Source organism: Micropterus dolomieu, linkage group LG10 (assembly GCF_021292245.1).
Source record: "Micropterus dolomieu isolate WLL.071019.BEF.003 ecotype Adirondacks linkage group LG10, ASM2129224v1, whole genome shotgun sequence".
NCBI classification, from domain to species: domain Eukaryota; kingdom Metazoa; phylum Chordata; class Actinopteri; order Centrarchiformes; family Centrarchidae; genus Micropterus; species Micropterus dolomieu.
Window position 1 is genome coordinate 14,088,350 of NC_060159.1, and position 21,484 is coordinate 14,109,833.

Consider the following 21,484-nt stretch of genomic DNA (forward strand, 5'->3'; position numbering starts at 1 on the left):
ATAAATCAATGTATGGGGAACACTGCAAGTCATTTCTACCTCCTTGGTCGGATCTTTACAAATACTTAGCTTTAAAAGTACCAAGTGGTCACACAGTGGAAAAAAAAGAAATCCTGTGTAGACAAAAAAGGTGCAACGATAATCTTTTTATATTCGCATTGTAGCACTGAGTTGTAATCGAATCGTGAGGTGTAGGTCTGCAGCTAACGATGATTGTAGTATTTGAAGCTTCGATAGATTATTTCAACGATTCATCGATGCGTCGTTTAAGAAGTACTTTTGCGTTGTGTTTTACCTCATCTTCGGTATGATTTTGAATCCAGCTGATGGTTGGTGATTTTAGTTTCCATTGACTGTTGTTACATCAAAATATTCTCATACAATACAAGAATCATGCAATGTACAGTAAAATCATCTAACATAATGAGAAGAGAACATCTCTCTCACTCTATCATCGTGTGTTACTCTGCAGAGCGTGTACAATTGTTGGTAGACCACACAGAAGGAGTGGAGCGAGACAAGATTGTCCACTAGTTAATCAAATATAATATATAAATAAATAAAATATCGTTCTCTTGGATGAAACAAAAGCTAAAATGTGTCAGCTATTATACTTTGGCAGCCATTAATACCTGGCCCAAGTAAAGAAACACTTGCTGTAGCTTTTAAGTTGTGGCCTGGAGTTAATTTTTTCTGTTTGACTATAACTCACAACACTGTAACATTAGAACATTAAATCAATGCTATAATATGTGTTGTATAATTAATATCTATAGTGATTACTGTTTTCCTGTATATGTTAAAACTGAACAATGCTACACTAAAGGCGAATTATTTGCAAGTGCTTTTGTAAGTTCAGTATATGGCGGCATTTAAGAACGCTAGATAGAGATATTATATATCATATTAGATATTAGATTATTAATGGATCTAAACATTGTTTATATTGTTTGCATGAATTTACAGAGAGAAAATGTAGGAAAATCACCTACATTTACAGAAACAGTAAGTCCCACCGCCCTCTCTCACATCATCACAATGTCCATAGATATTTAACCCCAGTTTTTTTTGATGATTGTCATGAATGTGTGAAATTCACGGGACGAGCACATCTTTCCCCCAGTAATGGTGATAATGATTGTTATATGATAATGATTTCTGGAATCTGGAACAACTCGTTTTGACAACTTGCTTTGCTGATTGTAAATACATTCATCTAGAATGTTTTTTACAAAATAAGCCAACATGTTAGAATGCATCAGTGTCTGATGAATATATATGATCATACCACCATTTTGTGCCAGCTTTCTGTGCCTGACAGTTTGGGATATTTGGTGCAATGGAAACAATGTGAACAGTACTCAAAAATATTGAGATTTTGATACCCAGGCCTGTTTGACCAAAGTTACACATTGAATGTTTGTGTAATATGTTCTCAGTAGTGCCTTCCTTCCATCTAAAAAAAGTCTCATCCCTTCCATTACAAACTACCCTCAGTTATTTCAAAAATATTATTTGTGAGTTATGCTTTGTTACAATCTTGCCTTGTTTATTTTCAAAGCCCGAGGTCCCACAAGACCCAGAGGAGGCTGCCCGCCTCCAGCAGTTACAGGCTGCAGCAGCGCAGTGGCAACAAGTACAGCAGCAGAGAGCAGGCTTACAATACCAGGCTCTCATGCAACAACATGAAAAGCTTCAGCAGATCCTGGAACAGTACCAACAGCTAATTCAGCAACCTGCAAACCTACAGGTAGGTAAATGGGGATTTTTTTGACAGCTACTATGTAGTTGGCTGTTTCCCCTGCTCTTACGTTGACCTGTACAGAAAACAACATATTCAAAGAAAGCATAGTATGTATAGTGGAACCAAAGAGGTTATAACTTGGACCTGTAAACCCATTCAGCATCTTGGGAGGCCCATACATTTTCATTTTTTCAAATAATGTCTCACTTCAACTAAAAATAAAATATATTTCCCTCAATGTCCTTTGTTGCAGTCAATGTCTGCTGAAATGCAGCTGAGGCACTATGAAATGCAACAGCAGCAGTTCAACCCTTTGTTCCAAGATTGGGATCGCTCCTTCGTCCTGTGGCATGAGCAGTTCCAGACCTATCCCCACAAAGACCAACTGCAGGACTATGAGCACCAATGGAAGCAGTGGCAAGAGCAGATGAATGCCACCAATGCCCACCTTCAAGAAAGGGTGGCCACTCTCACTGCCATGGTACCATTCGCGTCAAGCCAGTATGGTAGTGGGATGGTGGGACAGTATGGTCAATACCCTGGACAAGACCTGCAAATGCAGCAGCAGTCAGTGAAACCGGGTATGCAGCATTCCCCAGTTGCTGTTGGTCCCAGATCTCAAGGCCCACAGACTGCTGGCTTTGGGCCACATTCAGAATCTCCTGCTGGGACCCCGGTGAGAGGAGGTAGCCCTGCTGGCATAGTCAGACCCCCAGGTCCCCCCACCGTTCAGCCACCAAGCTTCAACAGCATTAGGGGTCCACGGTCAGTAGTGAATCTTTCATTCTACTGGGATTTGTCTTTCATTTTTTGAAGAATGGGTTTTCAAAAGAAAAACGTTTCAGAAAATCAGTTTGGAGTATTTGAATTTAGGCAGGCTAAATTGGATTATAGTACCTTGTGCTTAAAATGAATATGTATTGTTTTATATTGCTAGGCAATCACTGAGAGTCTGTAATAGAAAGCTTATGTTAATGAAAATGTTTTCTTATAATTTCAGTCCTAGTGGAAACAACTCTAGATTTGACCAACCACCGCAGCGTTTTGATGGTCCCCCGAGGTTCGACCAACCACAGCAGCGCTTTGATGGTCCCCCGAGGTTCAACCAACCACAGCAGCACTTTGATGGTTCCCCGAGGTTTGACCAACCAAAGCAGCGCTTTGATGGTTCCCCGAGGTTCGACCAACCACAGCAGCGCTTTGATGGTCCCCCGAGGTTCGACCAACCACAGCAGCGTTTTGATGGTCCTCCAAGGTTCAACCAACCACAGCAGCGCTTTGAAGGCCCCCCAAGGTTTGACCAACCACTGCAGCGCTTTGATGCCCCCCCTCGATTTGACCAACCAAGGCACCGTTTTGATGGTCCGCCCAGATGTGACCAACCACGGCAGCGCTTTGATGCCCCCCCTAGATTTGACCAACCTCGATTTGGGCAGCAGCCTAGGTTTGAACAGCCCCCAAGGCACACAGGCCCCCCACCACGTTTTGAACGCCCACCTGTGCCCCAGCAAATACAACAGCAACGTCTCCAACCTAAGTCAGAACCAGCCAATAAACAACCTGCCAGTTTGGATTCCAAAACTCCAGGAAAATCAGCTGAGCAGCTAAAGTCTGAAAAAGACAAAAGTGAATCTGAACCAGATAAACCTAAAGCCAATCCTGAAGACATGGCAGATGACAACTTGCTTGGAAATGAGGGTTTTTTTGTCCAGAATGAACCCATTCCTCAGACATTACAAACAAACACAAAGCCAGAGGAACCTGATGGCGATAATGCTTCGAACAGTAGTGAAAAACCCAAACCTGTTAACAGTAAACCTTCTGTAACTGCTCCTTCTACTGTAGCAACAAAGAATACTGCTACACAAAATCCCCTCAAACCAGATGGACCACTCACAAACAACAAACCGCCTCTGGTTCCAACACCTGCTGCTATCAAACAGGAGCCACAAGCCTCTGGCCAAATGCAGTCAAGACCAGATCCTCCAAGGCCTCTCCCTGTTAGGGGACGAGGCCAGCCCCCGTTACCTGTCCAAGTGCACGGACGAGGGCGTGGCCAGAGGGGCTCTGGAGAGTTCAGTGGACCAAACACTGTACCGCTTGGGGAGAAGATGGGAGAAATGTCTTATGACTACATGCCACCTGAAGAGGACTTGGGAATATCAGAAGAGCAGGAAGACTATAACTGGCGAGATTCTACATATGAGGAGTGTGGTGGTGAGGATTTGGAGGTGCCCCCTGAAGAAATGTGGATGCCAGAGGAACTTCACTTCTCAACAGAGGAAGAGTATTATGAAGAGCCAATAGGAGGGCCTGCAATGGGGAGAGGAGGGCCTGCAATGGGGAGAGGAGGGCCTGCAATGATGAGAGGAGGGCCTGCAATGGGGAGAGGAGGGCCTGCAATGATGAGAGGAGGGCCTGCAATGATGAGAGGAGCGCCTGCAATGATGAGAGGAGCGCCTGCAATGATGAGAGGAGGGCCTGCAATGATGAGAGGAGGGCCTGCAATGATGAGAGGAGGGCCTGCAATGATGAGAGGGGGACCATTTATGGGGAGAGGAGGTCCACCTATGGGGAGAGGGGGACCACCTTTGGGTAGAGGCGGTCCCCCTATGGGGAGAGGCGGTCCCCCTATGGGGAGAGGAGGACCCCCTATGGGGAGAGGAGGACCAGCCATGGGGAGAGGAGGACCAGCCATGGGGAGAGGAGGACCAGCCATGGGAAGTGGAGAGCCAGTCGACATGCATTGGGAGGAACCTGAGTCGGCAGAGTATTCAGAGGAAGGGGACCCTTACTGGGGAGAAAGGAGACCTCCAATGAGAGGCATGAGACCCCCATTTCCACCTGGTCGGGGTCGTCCCCCACGTGGTCATCCTGGTTTCATGCACCAAGGAAGAGGACGGCCCCCTCACCCAGCACACGGACCAATGGACCATGAGCCATTAGGCCACGAAATAGACAATGATGATACTGAATTGGATCCAGCAAGTCACCCCATGTACCATGAACATGACCCTCATAACCATCCGATGCATCCTGATGTAGGAAGAGGCAGGCGTCGTGTGCCACCACCATCTCACGAAATAATGGATCCTATGGAGGAACCATTGTACGATGAAGGAATGGAGAGCGAATTAGGGTGGCAACCGCCACATGGCAGAGGCCCTCCTCTGCCTCCACATGAGATAATAGATACGGGAGGAATGAGGAGGAGACCTGTAGGTCGAGGAATGGCTAGAGGTATGTGGCGGCCAGGTCAAACACATGAGGAATATGAAGAGGGATACAATGAGGGTTACGTCGAGGATTATGGTCACGGAGAATCTGGGTATCGCTGGCGGCCACCACGGGGCTTTCCTCCTGATGACTATCGGCATGAGGCCAAGTACTACGAGTCTGAATGGGATAGAGAGCGTGCTCCTCCTGAAAGGGACTATCCTCCCCGCATGCCACCACCAGAGCCCTACAGAGATGGCCACTGGCTAGAGGAAAGAGAACGAGAAAGAGGTCTCCCATATCCTTACGATGAGCATGATAGGGAAAGAGGAGAACTTAGAATCCGTGAATATAGGGATGATCCACCGTACCGTCAGGAAGAGCCGCCACCACCATCACAACCTTCAGAATGGGATAGGTCTTCAAGACTTCCTCCACCACCAGAGAGAGGCTATCCTGCTGACTATGAGGATCGCAGAGCTTGCTATGAAGAGCACAGAGAAGACCCTCAGTTGGATCGACCTCCACCTTTACCTCCTGCACCTGTCACAAACTTGCCAGAGTGCTCAGTTGATCCGGCAACACAAGAAACAATCGGAGCAAATGTACTTGCTCTCTCCCAACGCCAGCATGAGATCATCCTGAAAGCAGCTCAAGAGCTTAAACTTATACGGTAATTTCTAGACTTTGATCATTGATATATACATTATATGCTAGGCTCACACAAATTATATCCTGATTTATCTATATTGGAAACAAGCCATTCAGATTGCAGTGTTATTATGTGCCTAGGTTTTGAAATATTGACCACTGAGATTTTTTCCACCATCCAAACACTCTAGTTGCAGCTCTGTGGCATTCTGCTTATATATTACTTACTTTACTTTATGGTCAAGTTGATTTTGAGGAACTTGAGGGTCATTTTAACCTTTATTCTTTTGGGTCTACAGGGAATTGCAGGAGGGGAAGACACCTGGTACTGAACCTCAGCCTGCACCAACTGACATCCTGCCTGAGCTTCCCGCTGGTCTTCTCGGTTTGGAGATCCCACCAGAAGTCAGGAATGCTCTGAAGGTAATTTATTTTCACGAACACTATTTTAGGCCCATTCGTAAGAGTGCATTGCTGTATGAATGACAGGATTATTAGTTATGTAAACTGATTCTAACCATGTCAGTCAAGTGTAAGGAACAGCATATAGAACCACTAGAGGACAAATTCAGTTTTAATCTTATTTTTACTTTGCCATGTTGTATTTAAATGTTATAGTTTATCAAATCCGCCATCCTTAGGGCATGACTGCAGCTTCACATACAGCTGTAACTGAACCTGTGTCTTGGGATACCAAGTCTGCTGCCACAGATTACCAGTCATCTCTCACTGCTGCACCCCTTCCAGTGATTCCAAAGACTGTGGATTATGGGCATGGGCATGGTATGAGTGGCAAAAATGAACACACAAAATATTTTTAACAGATGGAACTGGTTAAGTTTCAGGAATTTGTTGGTGACATTAACAACAATGTTTCAGAGCCTGGAGCAACCGTTGAGCGGATCTCTTATGGTGAGAGAATTGTGTTGAGGCCTGACCCACTGCCTTCAGACAGGGGCTATGAAAAAGGTGAGTTTCAATACTTGAAAGTCCACGTTTCTCTAGTCAAACAGGACTTGCTTTTGCAATTTTCTAACTGTTGTTCATGAACTATTTCATTCTCCTAGAACTTCTTGGTCCCAGAGATCCTTACAGAGACCCGTATTATGACAGACGATCAGACCCTTACATGGACCGCCGGGATTACAGTAGAGAGAGGGAATTATACAGAGAAAAACTTCCACCTGAATATGAAAGAGAACGATTTGAGAGGGAGCGCTATCCCCCAAGAGAAAGAGATGAGAGGTAACATGTTTTCTCCGTGGCTCTAACTCCCATTTTTCCAAACAATGGGGAAGTGCGCAGCTTTGTGTATGTAATATTCTTTTCTATTTGTCTGTTTTTGATTCAAGCACACAGTCAGTGGTTGAAGAAAGGTACTATGTCACATTGTGTCATACATTGTGATTTTTCTTCAGTGTGTGCCAGTTTGTAACCTGAAATTTGGTTAACAAAATGAAAAGTAAATATGCCCCTCCTCTGTGTAGATCGCCACTGGCACCCTCTTTGCGTTCAGGATACCGGGAGAGAGACCGGGATCTTCGAGAAAGGGAGGGAAGTGACAGTCGTGATCGAGATGAACATTATGGAAGGCCTGGCTACGATAGACCTGGCTACGATAGACCTCCATACGAGCGCACTGGACTTGACCGCAGCGGGCCTGAACGTTACGGCCATAGCTCCTCACCTTACGGTATGTTCCGTTGTCATATAAGTCAGATGTGTTTGGTAGAATTTCACTGAAACTCTTTCTCAGTTACTGAAATGAGCTGTGTTGGTAGATGTTGACAGAGGATATGGTGGAAAACATCTACAACCAGTTAAGTAAATGTATAATAGGAAAAAATAATGCCATTTAGAGAAGTACTTGAATTGCAAATAATATCATGCAGTGGACAGAAGAAGTTACCCAGAGGACCGAGGGCCTCCCACTGCACCTTCCCTCCCTCCTCCACCTCAGCCACCACCGCGAGTTGAGAGGAAGCCAGAAATCAAGAATATCGACGATATCCTCAAACCACCTGGCAGATTGTCTCGGCCTGAAAGGGTACTAATTACTGTTGCAGTTTTTTTTTGATCTAACAGTATAACATTGTTAATATTGAGTACTCATTTAAGTGATATATTTAACAGATTGTTATCATAATGAGAGGACTTCCAGGAAGTGGAAAAAGTCATGTCGCAAAGCTCATTCGGGTGAGTTGAGTCATATCAGCAAATCTTAGTCTAATGTAACTATAATGTAATGCAACTGAGCGTTGACAACAATTTACAACAACAACAATACTTTTTGTAACAATGCAAATAGAAATATGAAAACTTTGCTTTTTTAATCTTGCCGACATTAAGGATAAGGAAGTCGATTGTGGCGGTGCGCCTCCAAGAGTTCTTGTTTTGGACGACTATTTCATGACTGAGGTTGAGAAAGTTGAGAAAGACCCAGACACAGGGAGAAGGGTCAAAACCAAAGTGAGTCTAACATGAAACACAAGACAAAGTGGTGCTAAAATGTCACAATCAGTGAGCAGCATCAACTGGCAGGTGTATAAACAATAATAATACAAAAAATCTGTCTTGCAGGTTCTTGAGTACGAGTATGAGCCAGAGATGGAGGATACCTACCGGAGCAGCATGCTTAAAACATTTAAGAAAACTCTGGATGATGGCTTTTTCCCCTTCATCATTTTAGACACTGTCAATGACAAGGTTAAACATTTTGATCAGTTCTGGAGCGCAGCCAAAACGAAAGGCTTTGAGGTGAGTTGTATTCATTAATAGGTCTAAAAAAAATGTTTGTCCAATCGGCCCTGTGCTAAAGAGGTTTTGTTTTGTTTTTTTACTTTTAGGTATACCTGGCTGAAATCACTGCAGACACTCAGACTTGTTCGAAGAGAAATGTCCATGGGCGCACACTGAAGGACATAATGAAGGTCTGTAAGATCGGTTAGCTCTCTCAGATTGATTTGTGATAAGAAGAATGTTGACTAAAAATCATGCATATAGCATATACTTTTTAATAGAGCAATCTGTACACAGATGTCCAACAATTGGGAGCCTTCACCTCGTCATATGGTGCGCTTGGATGTCCGGTCCCTGCTTCAGGATGCTGCTATAGAGGAGGTGAGGTCTTCAACACTTGACTGTTCTCATGATATTAAAGTCCTTACCAGTTACCAAGCTAAACTAACATGTGCTTGTTATTAGGTTGAAATGGAAGACTTCAATCCCGATGACGAGCCCAAGGAACCCAAGCGAGAGGAGGAAGAAGAGGGTGATCTGGTAGGAAATGAAAAGCTTACATTTATAGCCACATAGTTTTCAGATTCATTTCCACTTTGTATTTCCATCTATCACATACGATTTGTCCAGTAATTTATGATTAGCCATTAGTCTTTTAATCATTTTGTTTTATTTACCAGGTGAGTTTTAAACAGATCAAATAAAATAGGTGAAATTCATGGAAAGTCATAGGTTAATTTTGTTCTAATCTGTTGTATGTAGTTGTTTATGTTGTTTACAAGGAAGATAAGAGCAGAACAGAGAAAATATAAGGGAGCAAGAGACAGACAAAATACTGTTCTGACTCAGTCCTAAAATATAGCTGCAACACTCCATTAACTAAAGGAACAGTTCCTGTTTTTTCACATTTTTTGAGCTTTTGCTCAGATTTAATTGTTTGACCGTTAAATTTGAAATAGTTTCTTCACATCAAGTTCAAACTTCATATGATTGCTTCTTAACTTTAGTCTGACTTTAGCTTTTAAAGCAGCTTCATTTAAAGCAAAATGATAAAATGTATTAAAAAATGAGGATTGAAAAAAATTAGAAAAGAATCTCATGGAAGTGTTGAAACATTTAATCTGGTTTAAACATCTTGTTAGGCAAAACATGTTTATGCATAATTAATTACTCTTTACAACTTATGAAATTACCACAAAGTTCAAAATTCTAATTTTTCTGCCAACTTAATTTTACAAATTTGAGGTAAATATTGCCTTTGATATGAAGGAAAATGTTTACAGTAGCATTTATAATCAGACACTACAATAATTACTTGTCCAGCTCTAACAATGTTGTACAACTACTCTGGTGAAATATGAGCAAACCATAGAAAAGTAAAACGTTTTATTTATTTTTATGTTATTTATTTAAGTTGCATCATCCTTTATAGCTGTACCACTTACTGCTTATACTAGGGCCACACTGCCTACCTCTACCTGTGACTCTCCAAATGAACTGTGGGCTGCTCTAACCTGTTAGCATGGGCGCTTAAATGAAACGCAAGGGTTGTAGCGACGCTGCTGACAAAGGCTGTGTGGGAACAGACTTTTGAAAGTTTGAAAATGTAAATGTTTTCTACGGTACCACCGGTAGAGGGATTGTCCCCACATGGAGTATACAAAGCTTGGTACCAAACTGGACTGCTTGGCAAAATGTCATGAATTTGTGATTATGAAAGTCATTTTCAAAAGAAGAAGGCAAGAAGTAAGCAGCAGAAACCCAGCAGAAACAATAGGCCACTGGCCATGGGTGCACAGTTAATAATGCCTAATAATGAAACACCTAACAACAAATATGCTTCACCTTACAGTGGCTATAATTACAAAAAAAAATGTCAAAAAAAGATGACAATGGAAACAATGTGAATGAGTTGCTCATTGTGATGAACCTACAGAGAATTATCACCCAAATATGTTGCTCCCCTCGGCTTCATGGAGCTTTGTACCCGCAACGTTTTTGGTTCCTTCTTACTGCTCTCGTGTCCCAAGAAATGTTTCTTACAGTTTTTTCTATGCAGAGGGCACAGAGATTATTGAAGCAGTCTTGTTAATTAAGCTGTAGTCATTATTGTTAGAAATGACTCTTCAAATGTAAATGCAGATTAAATGCGTTGATAGTAGGAATGGTTTCCCTGCATTTTGTTATAAAATACATGCCTATCTGGCACTCAGTTACAGTGGGCTGTTACTCCTCTAAAAACAATATAACAGACTGCTGCATACTTTAAAAATATCTTTATACAAAACTAAAGGTAAAACTTCAACTGTTCCTTATATCCTTTCAACCATTTTTTAAAGCTTACTTATGTGTAGTTTAGAATGAACAACTAAGTATATGAAATATGTTCTATTTTCTTCCACATGAAAATACTATATATAAATTTATTACTATATGGTTAGTGTTTCATAGTAATTTAATACTGGTTGATAACCTCTAGAAAATGCTTTATGTTCAAAATAGTTTGCAGTATTTTATTCTATTATTGAATGCATTTTATTTACTTATTAGCAATATAATACAAACATGAGATCCTGTCCCACTCTCTTAAAATTTGTGGTATTAAAGCTTTCAACAAGCTGCATGCACAGGAGAAAACAGCAATTTTTCATAGCCTTTGTTCCTCACACAAAAATGCTATTCTATATATATATATATATATATATATATATATATATATATATATATATATATATATATAAAATAAAATATTTTACATGCTTTTGTTCTTTCTAGTTTACATTAGTGGTAAGAAGTTTGAAAGACAAGAGATTCTTCCCATTAAGTTTGCAGCAGTGCCTCATAGCTTTGTAGACCATCCTTGATGGAAATCACATACTCGAAACTTCCCTCCTGGATGGTGGCCTCCTTGAGCCACCCTGACTTGTACAATTTGGTCTGTCATTAGGGCTGCACGACTGTGGCCAAAATGATAATCACGATTATTTTGATCTATATTGAGATCACGATTATTCATTGATTTAAGGACAAAATATTTTTATTGCACTTTCAAATTTAAATAAACAGGCAATTGCCTTCACATCCATGTTGTGCTGCGTTTCTGCCAATGTAAATCTTTGCATCAAAATAAGACTGGTCCTTAAAATGCATCATCTCCTTGAAGCAAAATATAAATAACATTTTTACCTGGAAAGTCCACAGAGTCCAGGTGCTGCTGAGCCACGGTTTTGTTCCATCCTGTGCACAGCGTTAACTTCCACTAGAAGCGTCTCAGATGCTTTGCAGGAGCTGAGCACAGTGTTGGCTTGTTGTTATTTTGTCCTTTTTGTGCTTCTACCTATGGCTTCTACTCTGCTTACCAGCAAGGGCTCTCTGCAACCCGGTTTTGTTTGGTTGTCTGCAGGCTGCAAAAGGAGCATTTCAGAATAAGATGGTTTTGTCTGCTCGATTTTGCTGACATGTTAAAATTTTGTTGATTTGGTAATCAGTGCTTGCTTTTTGTGCTTATTCTATAATTAAGTAGGCTATGTAAATAAATTGTTCTTTTTTGTCTGATTTAACTGTGTCTTTTGTTGATTTATGATCAAGATTATGCACAGTGTTTTATTTTGAAAATTGACCGGGTCTATGTCGATCTGTGTCTGACTTCCTGCCCAGTTCGATCTGCTCTGTGCAGCCTGACACGGCTTTCAGTCAAAAATAGACTTGTGTATTCTAGGGAGGCACCGACTCCCTAGAAGAAGCACTTCCGGTGTTCGGCCTAATAAGTCAAAAGACAAAAAAGATGCAAAAATCGCCGTTTGCAGACACTGTTCTACTGAATTGTCTCCTAGCACGTCCACACCATCTGTGGGTGACTTCTTAGAAAAGGCAACAAACGGTCTGACCCGCTTGTAAAAATGTGAATGTACAGGTATTCCGCACATTTTTTCATTATATTCGGTTTCAGCTTCGGCCAAGAATTTTCATTTCGGTGCATCCCTAGTGTATTCTTCGCGGAGTTGAGCCGAGAGCTGCATCTGGCACATTTCTGGGTTGCGCTGCGGCTGTGTCTGACGCACTCAAAAGCATTGACTAGAAGGGCCGCGACCAGCTCTGGCAGCCGCGGCGCAGAGCACACATGCAGACTCCTGGACTTTGCGGTCTACTGTGGACTGTAGCAGCAGGAGGGTGCACGCGCAGCTAAATCGGCCCCTTGGCTGTAAGTTTAGGAAGCGCTTGATTTGATATGTAGCTCCATAAGCGGAGCACACATTGTACATGGCGATATCGCCGTCTATCATGTTTATCTAATTGTGGGAAGCTAAAATCGTAATCAATATCCGATTAATTGTGCAGCCCTATGTTTAATATGTGCCATATTATTTTTATGTCTGTCGAATTTCTTTAAACATGAGCAAATTTCATAAGCTGACTTTGACATGACTGTAGTGTATGTAAACACTTAAAATTTTGATGTCATTTTAATCTGTTCTACTCCTAGAAAGTAGAACTAAGTGCACTCTTGTAGATATGTTCAATGGACACTCTGATATGTACATAAAGTTAAAAATGTCCGACTCATTAGCGGAACAGGACACACTGTTTACTCTTGATTATTCTTTGAAATATGTAATACTATGTTTGCAATTGTTACACCATTGAGTCACTGATTTAGCTGAGAAATACAACTTTGAGGATGGTCCTTCATTCATCAGATGAAAGGATGAAATATGCTTGGTGCAAAATTAAAATAGTGACCAAAATGGATCAAGATGTGTGCATTAAACTCAGTATAACCCAAAAATGATAATGTTTCTGGGGCCTATAAATAAAAATGTAAAGCTGCTTTGATCAATCAGCCAGTTAAGACCTGCAGTTTCACACAGGGCATGTAGGTCATCTCCCAACGCTGCTTTTCATTTTAATTGTAGTAGCAGTCAAAGGCTGAAGTCCCATCCAGCCTCCACTTAAACCGAACTGTCTGAACTGCAAGTCTAAAACTGCTGCCTTATGGCCTTGCATTTGAATCTCTGGGTGTAATTTCCATAAACAGATATCTGCATGTGAATGCAGAATCTATAGGCAAGGGGCAAAATGACTGGTACGCGGGTGAGGAAGTCTTGGTCCGTAAATCTGTTATATAGTTATGCACCGGAAGCCCTTAAACATTGGCCATGCCCAGAGGCTATATCGTCTGATGACAATATAGCCTCTGGGTTCAGAGAATGCACTGGGTGAGACTTTAAGACTGCCGGGTTTGGTTGCAGAAGCAGAAATATACAGACATTTTTAAATTGTAATAATTACAATAATATATCCAAAACCCTGATGAGGGTTTTCTAGCACCTCAGTGTTTAAATCCCTAATAATCACAGTGAACAATGGATGTAGCACAGAATGCAGAGGTCTCGTGGTCTGTTGTCAAGTGTCAAGAAAAAATCAACAAATGTTGATGTGATGTGTTAACTGCAAAACAAGAACTCAAACAGGGTCAGGCACCCTGTTAGTTTGATGGTTCCATTTGGGCTCATCACTGCCAGGAGTGTTAAAGCCTCTGACTCATAAATGGCTTTCTTCAAACCGAACAGATTTTAAATGTTAAAAGCGGTCGGATCATGCTGCTATTGCTCAAAAACTTAAACTTAACCTGTATTTTTTTATTTTTTTTTATTTTTTTAAACACTTAAAGAGGTCATATTATGCTTTTCGGCCTTTTCCCTCTCCTTTATTGAATTATATACCTTTTTGTGCATGTAATAGGTTTGCAAACTGAAAAAGCCCAAAGTCCACCACAAAGGGAGTTCCCATCTCCCACACAAAACACTGCTCTGAACTGCCTGAAAACAGCTCGTTTGAAACCCAGCCTTTTCTTACCTTTTCTTGTGACATCACAAGAAAATACATGCCATAATGCTCACCTAGCGGCTAGTACACGCCCTCGAAAACACCGGTGGAAAAACACACTGAGCTGCAGCACACAGTAACAAGACATCTGCCTGCTGCCTCTCCTCTCCCTTCCAAACATTAGCTACCCTCCAGGCAGTCAATAGACAAAAGTTGTTACTCTGATGTAGAGACAGAGCTCAGTTATAACTTTTATGAATGAAAGATACTTTTGTTACAGATTAATAACTCACCACTCTGAAACTCTTGCTCCAGTCTATGTTGCTAATCTGTTAAGGGGAACATATACAGCTGAACCGAAGCAGTGTTTACCGGCTTTTCACGACCCGCCCTACTCTGCTTCTGATTGGCTAGTAATCCTTAACAAGGAACTTTGCATGTGCAACGCCCAACAAAGATCTTGTAGAAGTGAGATGCATCACTCCTAAGCTAAAACAGAGCATTCAACACAGGGTGAAAAGAGGAGCTGCAGCAATGTGCAGTATGACAAAAAATATGGTGTTTTTTGAAAATTAAACCATGTGAACCTGTTCTGGTACAACCCCAGAATACAATCATGAACCTGAAAATGAGCATAATATGACCACTTTAAAAAAAACTCATTAATTGAAACAAGTTGCCATATGATGGTAATGGACTGTTTCAAATTGTATAAAAAGTTTTGATGATTTCTTTTGTTGTAAATCTATGTGATATTAGATAAACTATTGTAGTTGAAATCAAGAAGCATTTACAACAAAAGGAATTTACAGACATCAGACTGTCTGATGTCTGTACTGTAGTTTTTATCTCTTCCAGACCTGGTTTTGTGGCCCCTCAAAGGCTACACACACCTTTATGCAATTATATAAAATAGGAAAATAGAAAATAAATGTTTCTTGTGTGCAATGAGAAAAAATGTATATTGAAGCTAAATAAAATCATATAAAGAACGGTTAGCTTTATTTTAACCTCTTCCACTCAACCCCTCCCCACCATAGACCCGGTTTTTGTCTTATTTGGGGTGGACAGGGAATCTTTAGGGGGAGATAGCAGGTCAACAGTATTTGACACATAGAAGTGGTATACATCTTCATTAATCTGTAATAAACATTTTGTTTTGGTTATTCACCTATTGAAATTATAGAGTTTATAAGGACTTGGAACTTTATGATTGAAGTATATGATGGCCATTCCCATGCTTTTGTCTCATAATTAATCAATTTTTGGGTTGATTCCATTTGTTACACAGATTTGGTGCAAAAACTTTATTTTTTTAAATTATACTACTCAAAAGTCCCTCCAAATTACCATTTCAAGATGCCAAAAACCTTGAGAAAACCATAGAAAATGCTGTGATTTTGTATCAAAAACTTTTAGAGATTTCTATAAGAACTGCATTTTTCGGCAATTGGATGGTGAGCACTTGTGTTTTGGAAATTGTTTTGAAACCCCCTTATTGTCAGTTTACCTAGGAAAGCCATACGTCTTTGAATGTCCTAGATCTCTATTTTTTTCTTTTTACCTCCAATAGTCCTATTTATTCAATTCCAATACTGTTTAAGACCCCCAGTTTGCAGAAATATTCAAATGCATCATTTTTAGAATAGGTGAAGAAGAAAAAAGGCTTTTGCATGCAAAAACCTGTATGTTGTTGATTATATAGTTTTATATGATACAATCTTTGCTGAGCTGTAAAACCCACCTGCTACAGCCTCTGAAAGACAGTGATGTTGGCAGAGGATGTAGGCGTCCTTGTGGAGTTTATCTATATGCTTGCTTTAAGCTAATATATATTAAAAACATCGAGCTAAATATCGTTCTTTAAAATATGTGATACTTAAGGATATGTGTTGAATCATTAATTAGATAACTGTATTTAAAAATGCATTTTTTTAAAGTTATTATTGAAACAAAGTGGTGCTGCACGGTCTTATTCTGCTGTAGCACTGTCATTCCAAAATTAATATGCAGTATATTTTAGAAATTTTTGTTTACCCCACATCACAGTTGGATGTGGTCGGATATTGTCTGTTGCGACCACATCTAACGGTGATGTAGTGTTGCACAGGAGAGCACTGTGAAGTGCTTTATTGCACAGTGTGTATATAAAGCTTACAGCAGTGGCTACCTGGCAATGCAAGCTGGATATCCAACCTGAATGTAGTTTTATATTCTCAGTTAAAGCCTGTAGGGAGGCAATGGATCTTCTTTGTAATCTCTGTTGTCTTGCAAAGCAACCGGTTGCTTTCATTCTTAAGCTTTAATCATCAAGCTGATAAACCTGAGCAGATGCTGCTGGTAGTTGAATTTCCAGCAGTGTATCTTTATCATTAATCTCAAAGTCATTAGACTTCCTGTCAGTACTGAGTGGGCATGTACACACTGTGCTTGATTGATATCTCTGTGACTCGTGAATGTCCCCGCAAAGCTCCGCCCATCTCAAACCTGAGCAGAGGTCTAATCAGGAAGAATAATAGACAACACCTTTTATGGGGGTTTTTAAGTGTTAGGTAAAATGTATATTTTGACTGATGTAGATAACACCTTAAAACTTAGAAAACCAAATAATAAACAGCGCACCAAATGAATGTCAGAAATAAAATTTAAAAAAATTTAAATATATTTTTGAATACAAATCTCATGTGGAGTTAAATGAAAGTTATATAATAATAATAATAATAATAATAATAATAATCTTTATTTGTAGAGCACTTTTCAAAAACAAGTTACAAAGTGCTTTAACAAGTGTAAAGACAATAAATATATATAGTTATAGTTATATACACTGCTCAAAAAAATAAAGGGAACACTAAAATAACACATCCTAGATCTGAATGAATTAAATAATCTCATTAAATACTCCTTTCTTTACATAGTTGAATGTGCATTTTTGTGTGAACATAATCACACAAAAATTATCAATGGAAATCAAATTTATCAACCAATGGAGGTCTGGATTTGGAGTCACACTCAAAATCAAAGTGGAAAACCACACTACAGGCCAACTTTGATGTAATGTCCTTAAAACAAGTCAGAATGTGGCTCAGTAGTGTGTGAGGCCTCCACGTGCCTGTATGACCTCCCTACTACGCCTGGGCATGCTCCTGATGAGGTGGAGGATGGTCTCCTGAGGGATCCCCTCCCAGACCTGGGCTAAAGCATCCGCCAACTCCTGGACAGTCTGTGGTGAAACGTGGCGTTGGTGGATGGAGCGAGACATGATGTCCCAGATGTGCACAATTGGATTCCATTCCTCATGGAGTCTGTTTCTGACCGTTTGAGCAGACACATGCACATTTGTGGCCTGCTGGAGGTCATTTTGCAGGGCTGTGGCAGTGCTCCTCCTGCTGCTCCTTGCACAAAGGCGGAGATAGCGGTCCTGCTGCTGGGTTGTTGCCCTCCTACGGCCTCCTCCACGTCTCCTGATGTACTGGCCTGTCTCCTGGTAGCGCCTCCATGCTCTGGACACTACGCTGACAGACACAGCAAACCTTCTTGCCACAGCTCGCATTGATGTGCCATCCTGGATGAGCTGCACTACCTGAGCTACTTGCGTGGGTTGTAGACTCCGTCTCATGCTACTACTAGAGTGAAAGCACCGCCATTATTATTTTTTTGAGCAGTGTATATTATTATACTCATTAGCTTGCACTTACCTAATACTCTGTGGTCCCTTCCCACTTAAAACTTGGCCCTGTTGTTAGCTCAGGTAGCTTGATTTGATTGTTAAGTATTGGGCATTCACTTGGATTTTTCCGTTTTTAAAAGGTAGTTAGCTCAAGTTCAAATCTGTGTGGGACCGTTCAAAGCAGGGTGCACCATTGTTTAACCCATCTGGGAGTAGATGTTTAGTTTCCAGTGTTCCTTTTCGTAGAGAGGCATGTTTAGCTTACTGTTGTATTAAGAAAGCTGTACTTAACAGAACATGTGTTCCATGGTGTCAAAAAGACTGTGTAGGGACACAAACCGTGTCAATAAAATATCGGAACTAATTTGACTTAAAACCAGCAAACATGATGTTAAATCATAACAATTTGACAGATATTGCAGCTGTAATCAGCTTTACACATTTTATTTCATTGCTCATTGTAGAGGCTCTCTAATCTGTCATCACTTGGAGTAAAGCTTTTGGCAGAGTTTCATTTTATGAATGAGCTTGTATTTGATAAAATCTACCTGTTTCCTTAAATTAACATCATCTCCGCTGGGGGAAACAAAGGGTGCAGTCTCTTCAAGTGAAGTATCTAACTAGTCATACTATCTAGGATAACTTTATTCAAGAATAAGAAACTATCCTGAAAGATTTAATTGCACTTATATTAAATATATAAGATTATATGGTTTTATATAAATTCCTATAAAAATACATATCTTGATTGCTGACATCTTACCTCTCAAAATGTCCATTGAGCTCCAATTAGATATTAAGAGAAATGAATAAAGGTGTCAAAAGAATACAGTAGTGTCTTCTTAAATAGGAACTAGTGCAGATGCTTGACTGTCAGAAATCTTTGGTTAGCTCGCCAGCCAGATAGCATCAGTGTAATTTGAAAACTGGGGATTGGTCAGAGAGAAGTGACGCAATGAAAAGCTCTGATCCTGATTGTATAAAAGTTTGAGCAGCACTACTGCAGACTCGGACACAGGGGCATTGTTCTTTGTAATGTGAAATGTGTTGATCACACGATTGTTAGCGCACACAGGCAAACTTCATGATTGGAGTTTTACTTTTTTTGTTTTTAAGGAAAGCACTTTGTCACTGAAATTGTGCTCTCCAAAGCAGAGCACATCTGCTATCCACTATTTTTTTTAGCATGTAGCTAAGAACAAAGGTTTAGTCTGAATACATTAGTTTATCTCTACTTGCAAGAAATATCTGCATGCCAGTGTAACATTATATGTCTTAACTAGATAAGTCCTCATGTATTCTCATCCTTCAGTTTTCTCTGTTGTCTTTCAAGTACTGATAAACCAGTCTCCTCTCTTTTCAGCCAACCCCCGTTTTCCCTCTCCCTCTCTTATCCCTGTATCACCCTGTTGTTTAACCATTGCAGTGTTTCTTTATTATATAGGCCTACATTCCAAAAAGCAAATGGGAGATGGACACGTCTGAGGCTAAACTCGGTAGGTATTCCTTTTTATTAAGTCTTTATTATGACTGACTACTCCATCTTTTACCTCTGTACTATAGAGGCGCCTTCAACAGTACAGTGCATTTCATGTCCGGCTACTTTGATTTGATTCATGATATTTATGTCTTAAAGCTGTGCATCTTTTAATCTTATAATGTATGTGTTATGTATGTCATGACCATGCCCGTGAGGAGAAATGGATTCATCAATGAATAACAGTGATTTTTACTGTTGCCATGCTTTACCTTCTGTGCACACAGCATGAAAGATGCTTCAAATTCACCACAGTTAAACAAAGCCCACAGTGTGTTGAAATAAAGGGTGAATGTACTGATCAAGTTCTGCATAAAAGGCCTAAAAATGGGAAATGATATAGTTTTTTCCCCACCCAATATACATGTAAACATCCTGATCATTTCTATAAATCCCAAGCCAGGTGAATGAGGAGGGAAGTGAATAAGAAACAGCCCTCTCTCTGTGTTATTGTATGTGACTGTGAGGCAGAACATTGCTAAAACGGATCAGGCTGAATGACTCGCAGAATGTTAGTTGTTGAGTGATGAAGTTAAAGTTTTAGCAGGACGGCAGAGCTGACCTGGCCAGTAATCTTCCATTTATACAGACAAGTTGGACGGTCTGGGGAGCAGTGGAAAGAGGAAACGTGAAGACATGGCAGGCCTGGATGACTACCTTCAGCTGCCGGACGACTATGCCACACGCATGTCCGAACCAGGAAAGAAAAGGGTAAATAGACACGCTGTGCTACAGAGCTGCTGCTTTGGTCGTCTACAAATGTGTTTGTTTGCCAAAGAGGCACAGAGAAAATACCGAATGTAAAAATCCAGTTTAAAAATATACCATTTTTGTATAATGTTAAGTGTTAAATAATGTAAGTGATTTACCTTAATTGATGTCCATTCATCCATTTCCTGGTCATAACACCAGCACCCTGGTTGCCGTCCTTGTTTTGTTAAGGTTCGATGGGCTGATCTTGAAGAGCAAAAGGACGCGGATCGAAAGCGCGCCATCGGCTTTGTGGTGGGTCAAACGGACTGGGAGAGAATAACGGATGAGAGTGGAAAGCTGGCGCAAAGAGCTCTCAACCGCACCAAGTATTTCTAAGAAGATAATCTTGTCCCCCCTCCCTCCCCCCCCCTTCATTTAAAGGTATGTATGTTACTCTTTTGCATAATGTTGTACAGTAATTCTATCTGTTTAGAAAATATAAAATGGTGATTAGTATCCAAATTCTAACATTTGACAAGGATATATTTGAGGCCCTTTTTATTACATGCCCTCTATTAAAAATGTACTTTATGGATCAATAGATGCAAGTGAATGGAAATTGTTAGTTCAGATGTATATGATAAAAACATTTGCAGAAACCTTTTAATCCACTGTTATGTCACCATGGATCATCAAGCCATTTCTTCAGAAAGACTTACACGTCTTACCTTTATCAAGATTATGCGCGGTAAATACAATGCTATGATCAAATCAAATGTAACCTCAGTAAGTTTGAGTGGATGCAAATATTTTATTCCACATAAAAGGATAGTTTTGTGTGGCTGAGTATACTTGAATTTACAAGACAATAGTTTACACACTATGTAATTAACTATATATAAAAGAATAACATGATCGTAGCAGTAGCAGAACCAAATTGGTCTTTGGCAAAATTATCAGTGACTTCTTTTTGTTCCTGCAGGTGTCCAGAATGTGAAAACACTGAAGCTTACCTTTTGGTGAAACATGACTCATCAAGGTGACATCACCAATAGTTATCAAATTCATAGTTATGTCATTGATAAGGATAAGTCCAGTTTTCTTTCTTATTTTTAAACAGACACTCTGGTTATTTGCCAATAAACTTGTAGTTTATGATTTTGTGCTGTTTCCTGTATCTAGTCATATTTCTTGCTGTTTTATACTCTTCATGCTTCCTGTACTGTACACATGTAGCACAATTTCTTGGTCCATGCATACTTGAAAAAACGACAATAAAAGTTTCACAAAATTACCAACTTGGGGAGTCTTTCTTTCTTTCATTGTCATTTGGGCTTCACCATTTTTCACCAAATTGTTTAACTGCCCGATATTATGTTTAGCCCTGTGACATTTTTTAAGGATGACT

The 21,484-nt window shown here is 40.3% G+C and overlaps 1 protein-coding gene across 6 annotated transcripts in view; it reads left to right on the top strand.

Annotated features, from left to right (window-relative positions):
• ylpm1 (YLP motif containing 1) overlaps positions 1-21,484 on the top strand; it is a 33,583-nt gene that overhangs the window by 4,003 nt on the left and 8,096 nt on the right. The window contains exons 3-23 of one of the 6 annotated variants that reach the window (XM_046060044.1): positions 967-1,005; positions 1,562-1,750; positions 1,998-2,509; positions 2,745-4,072; positions 4,115-5,633; positions 5,911-6,034; positions 6,253-6,394; positions 6,491-6,580; positions 6,679-6,856; positions 7,099-7,304; positions 7,504-7,658; positions 7,745-7,807; positions 7,961-8,080; positions 8,192-8,368; positions 8,458-8,541; positions 8,648-8,731; positions 8,816-8,890; positions 19,291-19,342; positions 19,973-20,094; positions 20,326-20,517; positions 21,059-21,370. In XM_046060044.1, coding sequence (XP_045916000.1) covers positions 967-1,005; positions 1,562-1,750; positions 1,998-2,509; positions 2,745-4,072; positions 4,115-5,633; positions 5,911-6,034; positions 6,253-6,394; positions 6,491-6,580; positions 6,679-6,856; positions 7,099-7,304; positions 7,504-7,658; positions 7,745-7,807; positions 7,961-8,080; positions 8,192-8,368; positions 8,458-8,541; positions 8,648-8,731; positions 8,816-8,890; positions 19,291-19,342; positions 19,973-20,094; positions 20,326-20,472 — 5,406 coding nt within the window. In that variant the 3' untranslated portion in view covers positions 20,473-20,517; positions 21,059-21,370. Of the gene's footprint in view, positions 1-966; positions 1,006-1,561; positions 1,751-1,997; positions 2,510-2,744; positions 5,634-5,910; positions 6,035-6,252; positions 6,395-6,490; positions 6,581-6,678; positions 6,857-7,098; positions 7,305-7,503; positions 7,659-7,744; positions 7,808-7,960; positions 8,081-8,191; positions 8,369-8,457; positions 8,542-8,647; positions 8,732-8,815; positions 8,891-19,290; positions 19,343-19,972; positions 20,095-20,325; positions 20,518-21,058; positions 21,371-21,484 lie in introns of those variants that run through there. The other 5 variants (XM_046060039.1, XM_046060041.1, XM_046060040.1 and 2 more) reach the window with 5 other exon arrangements.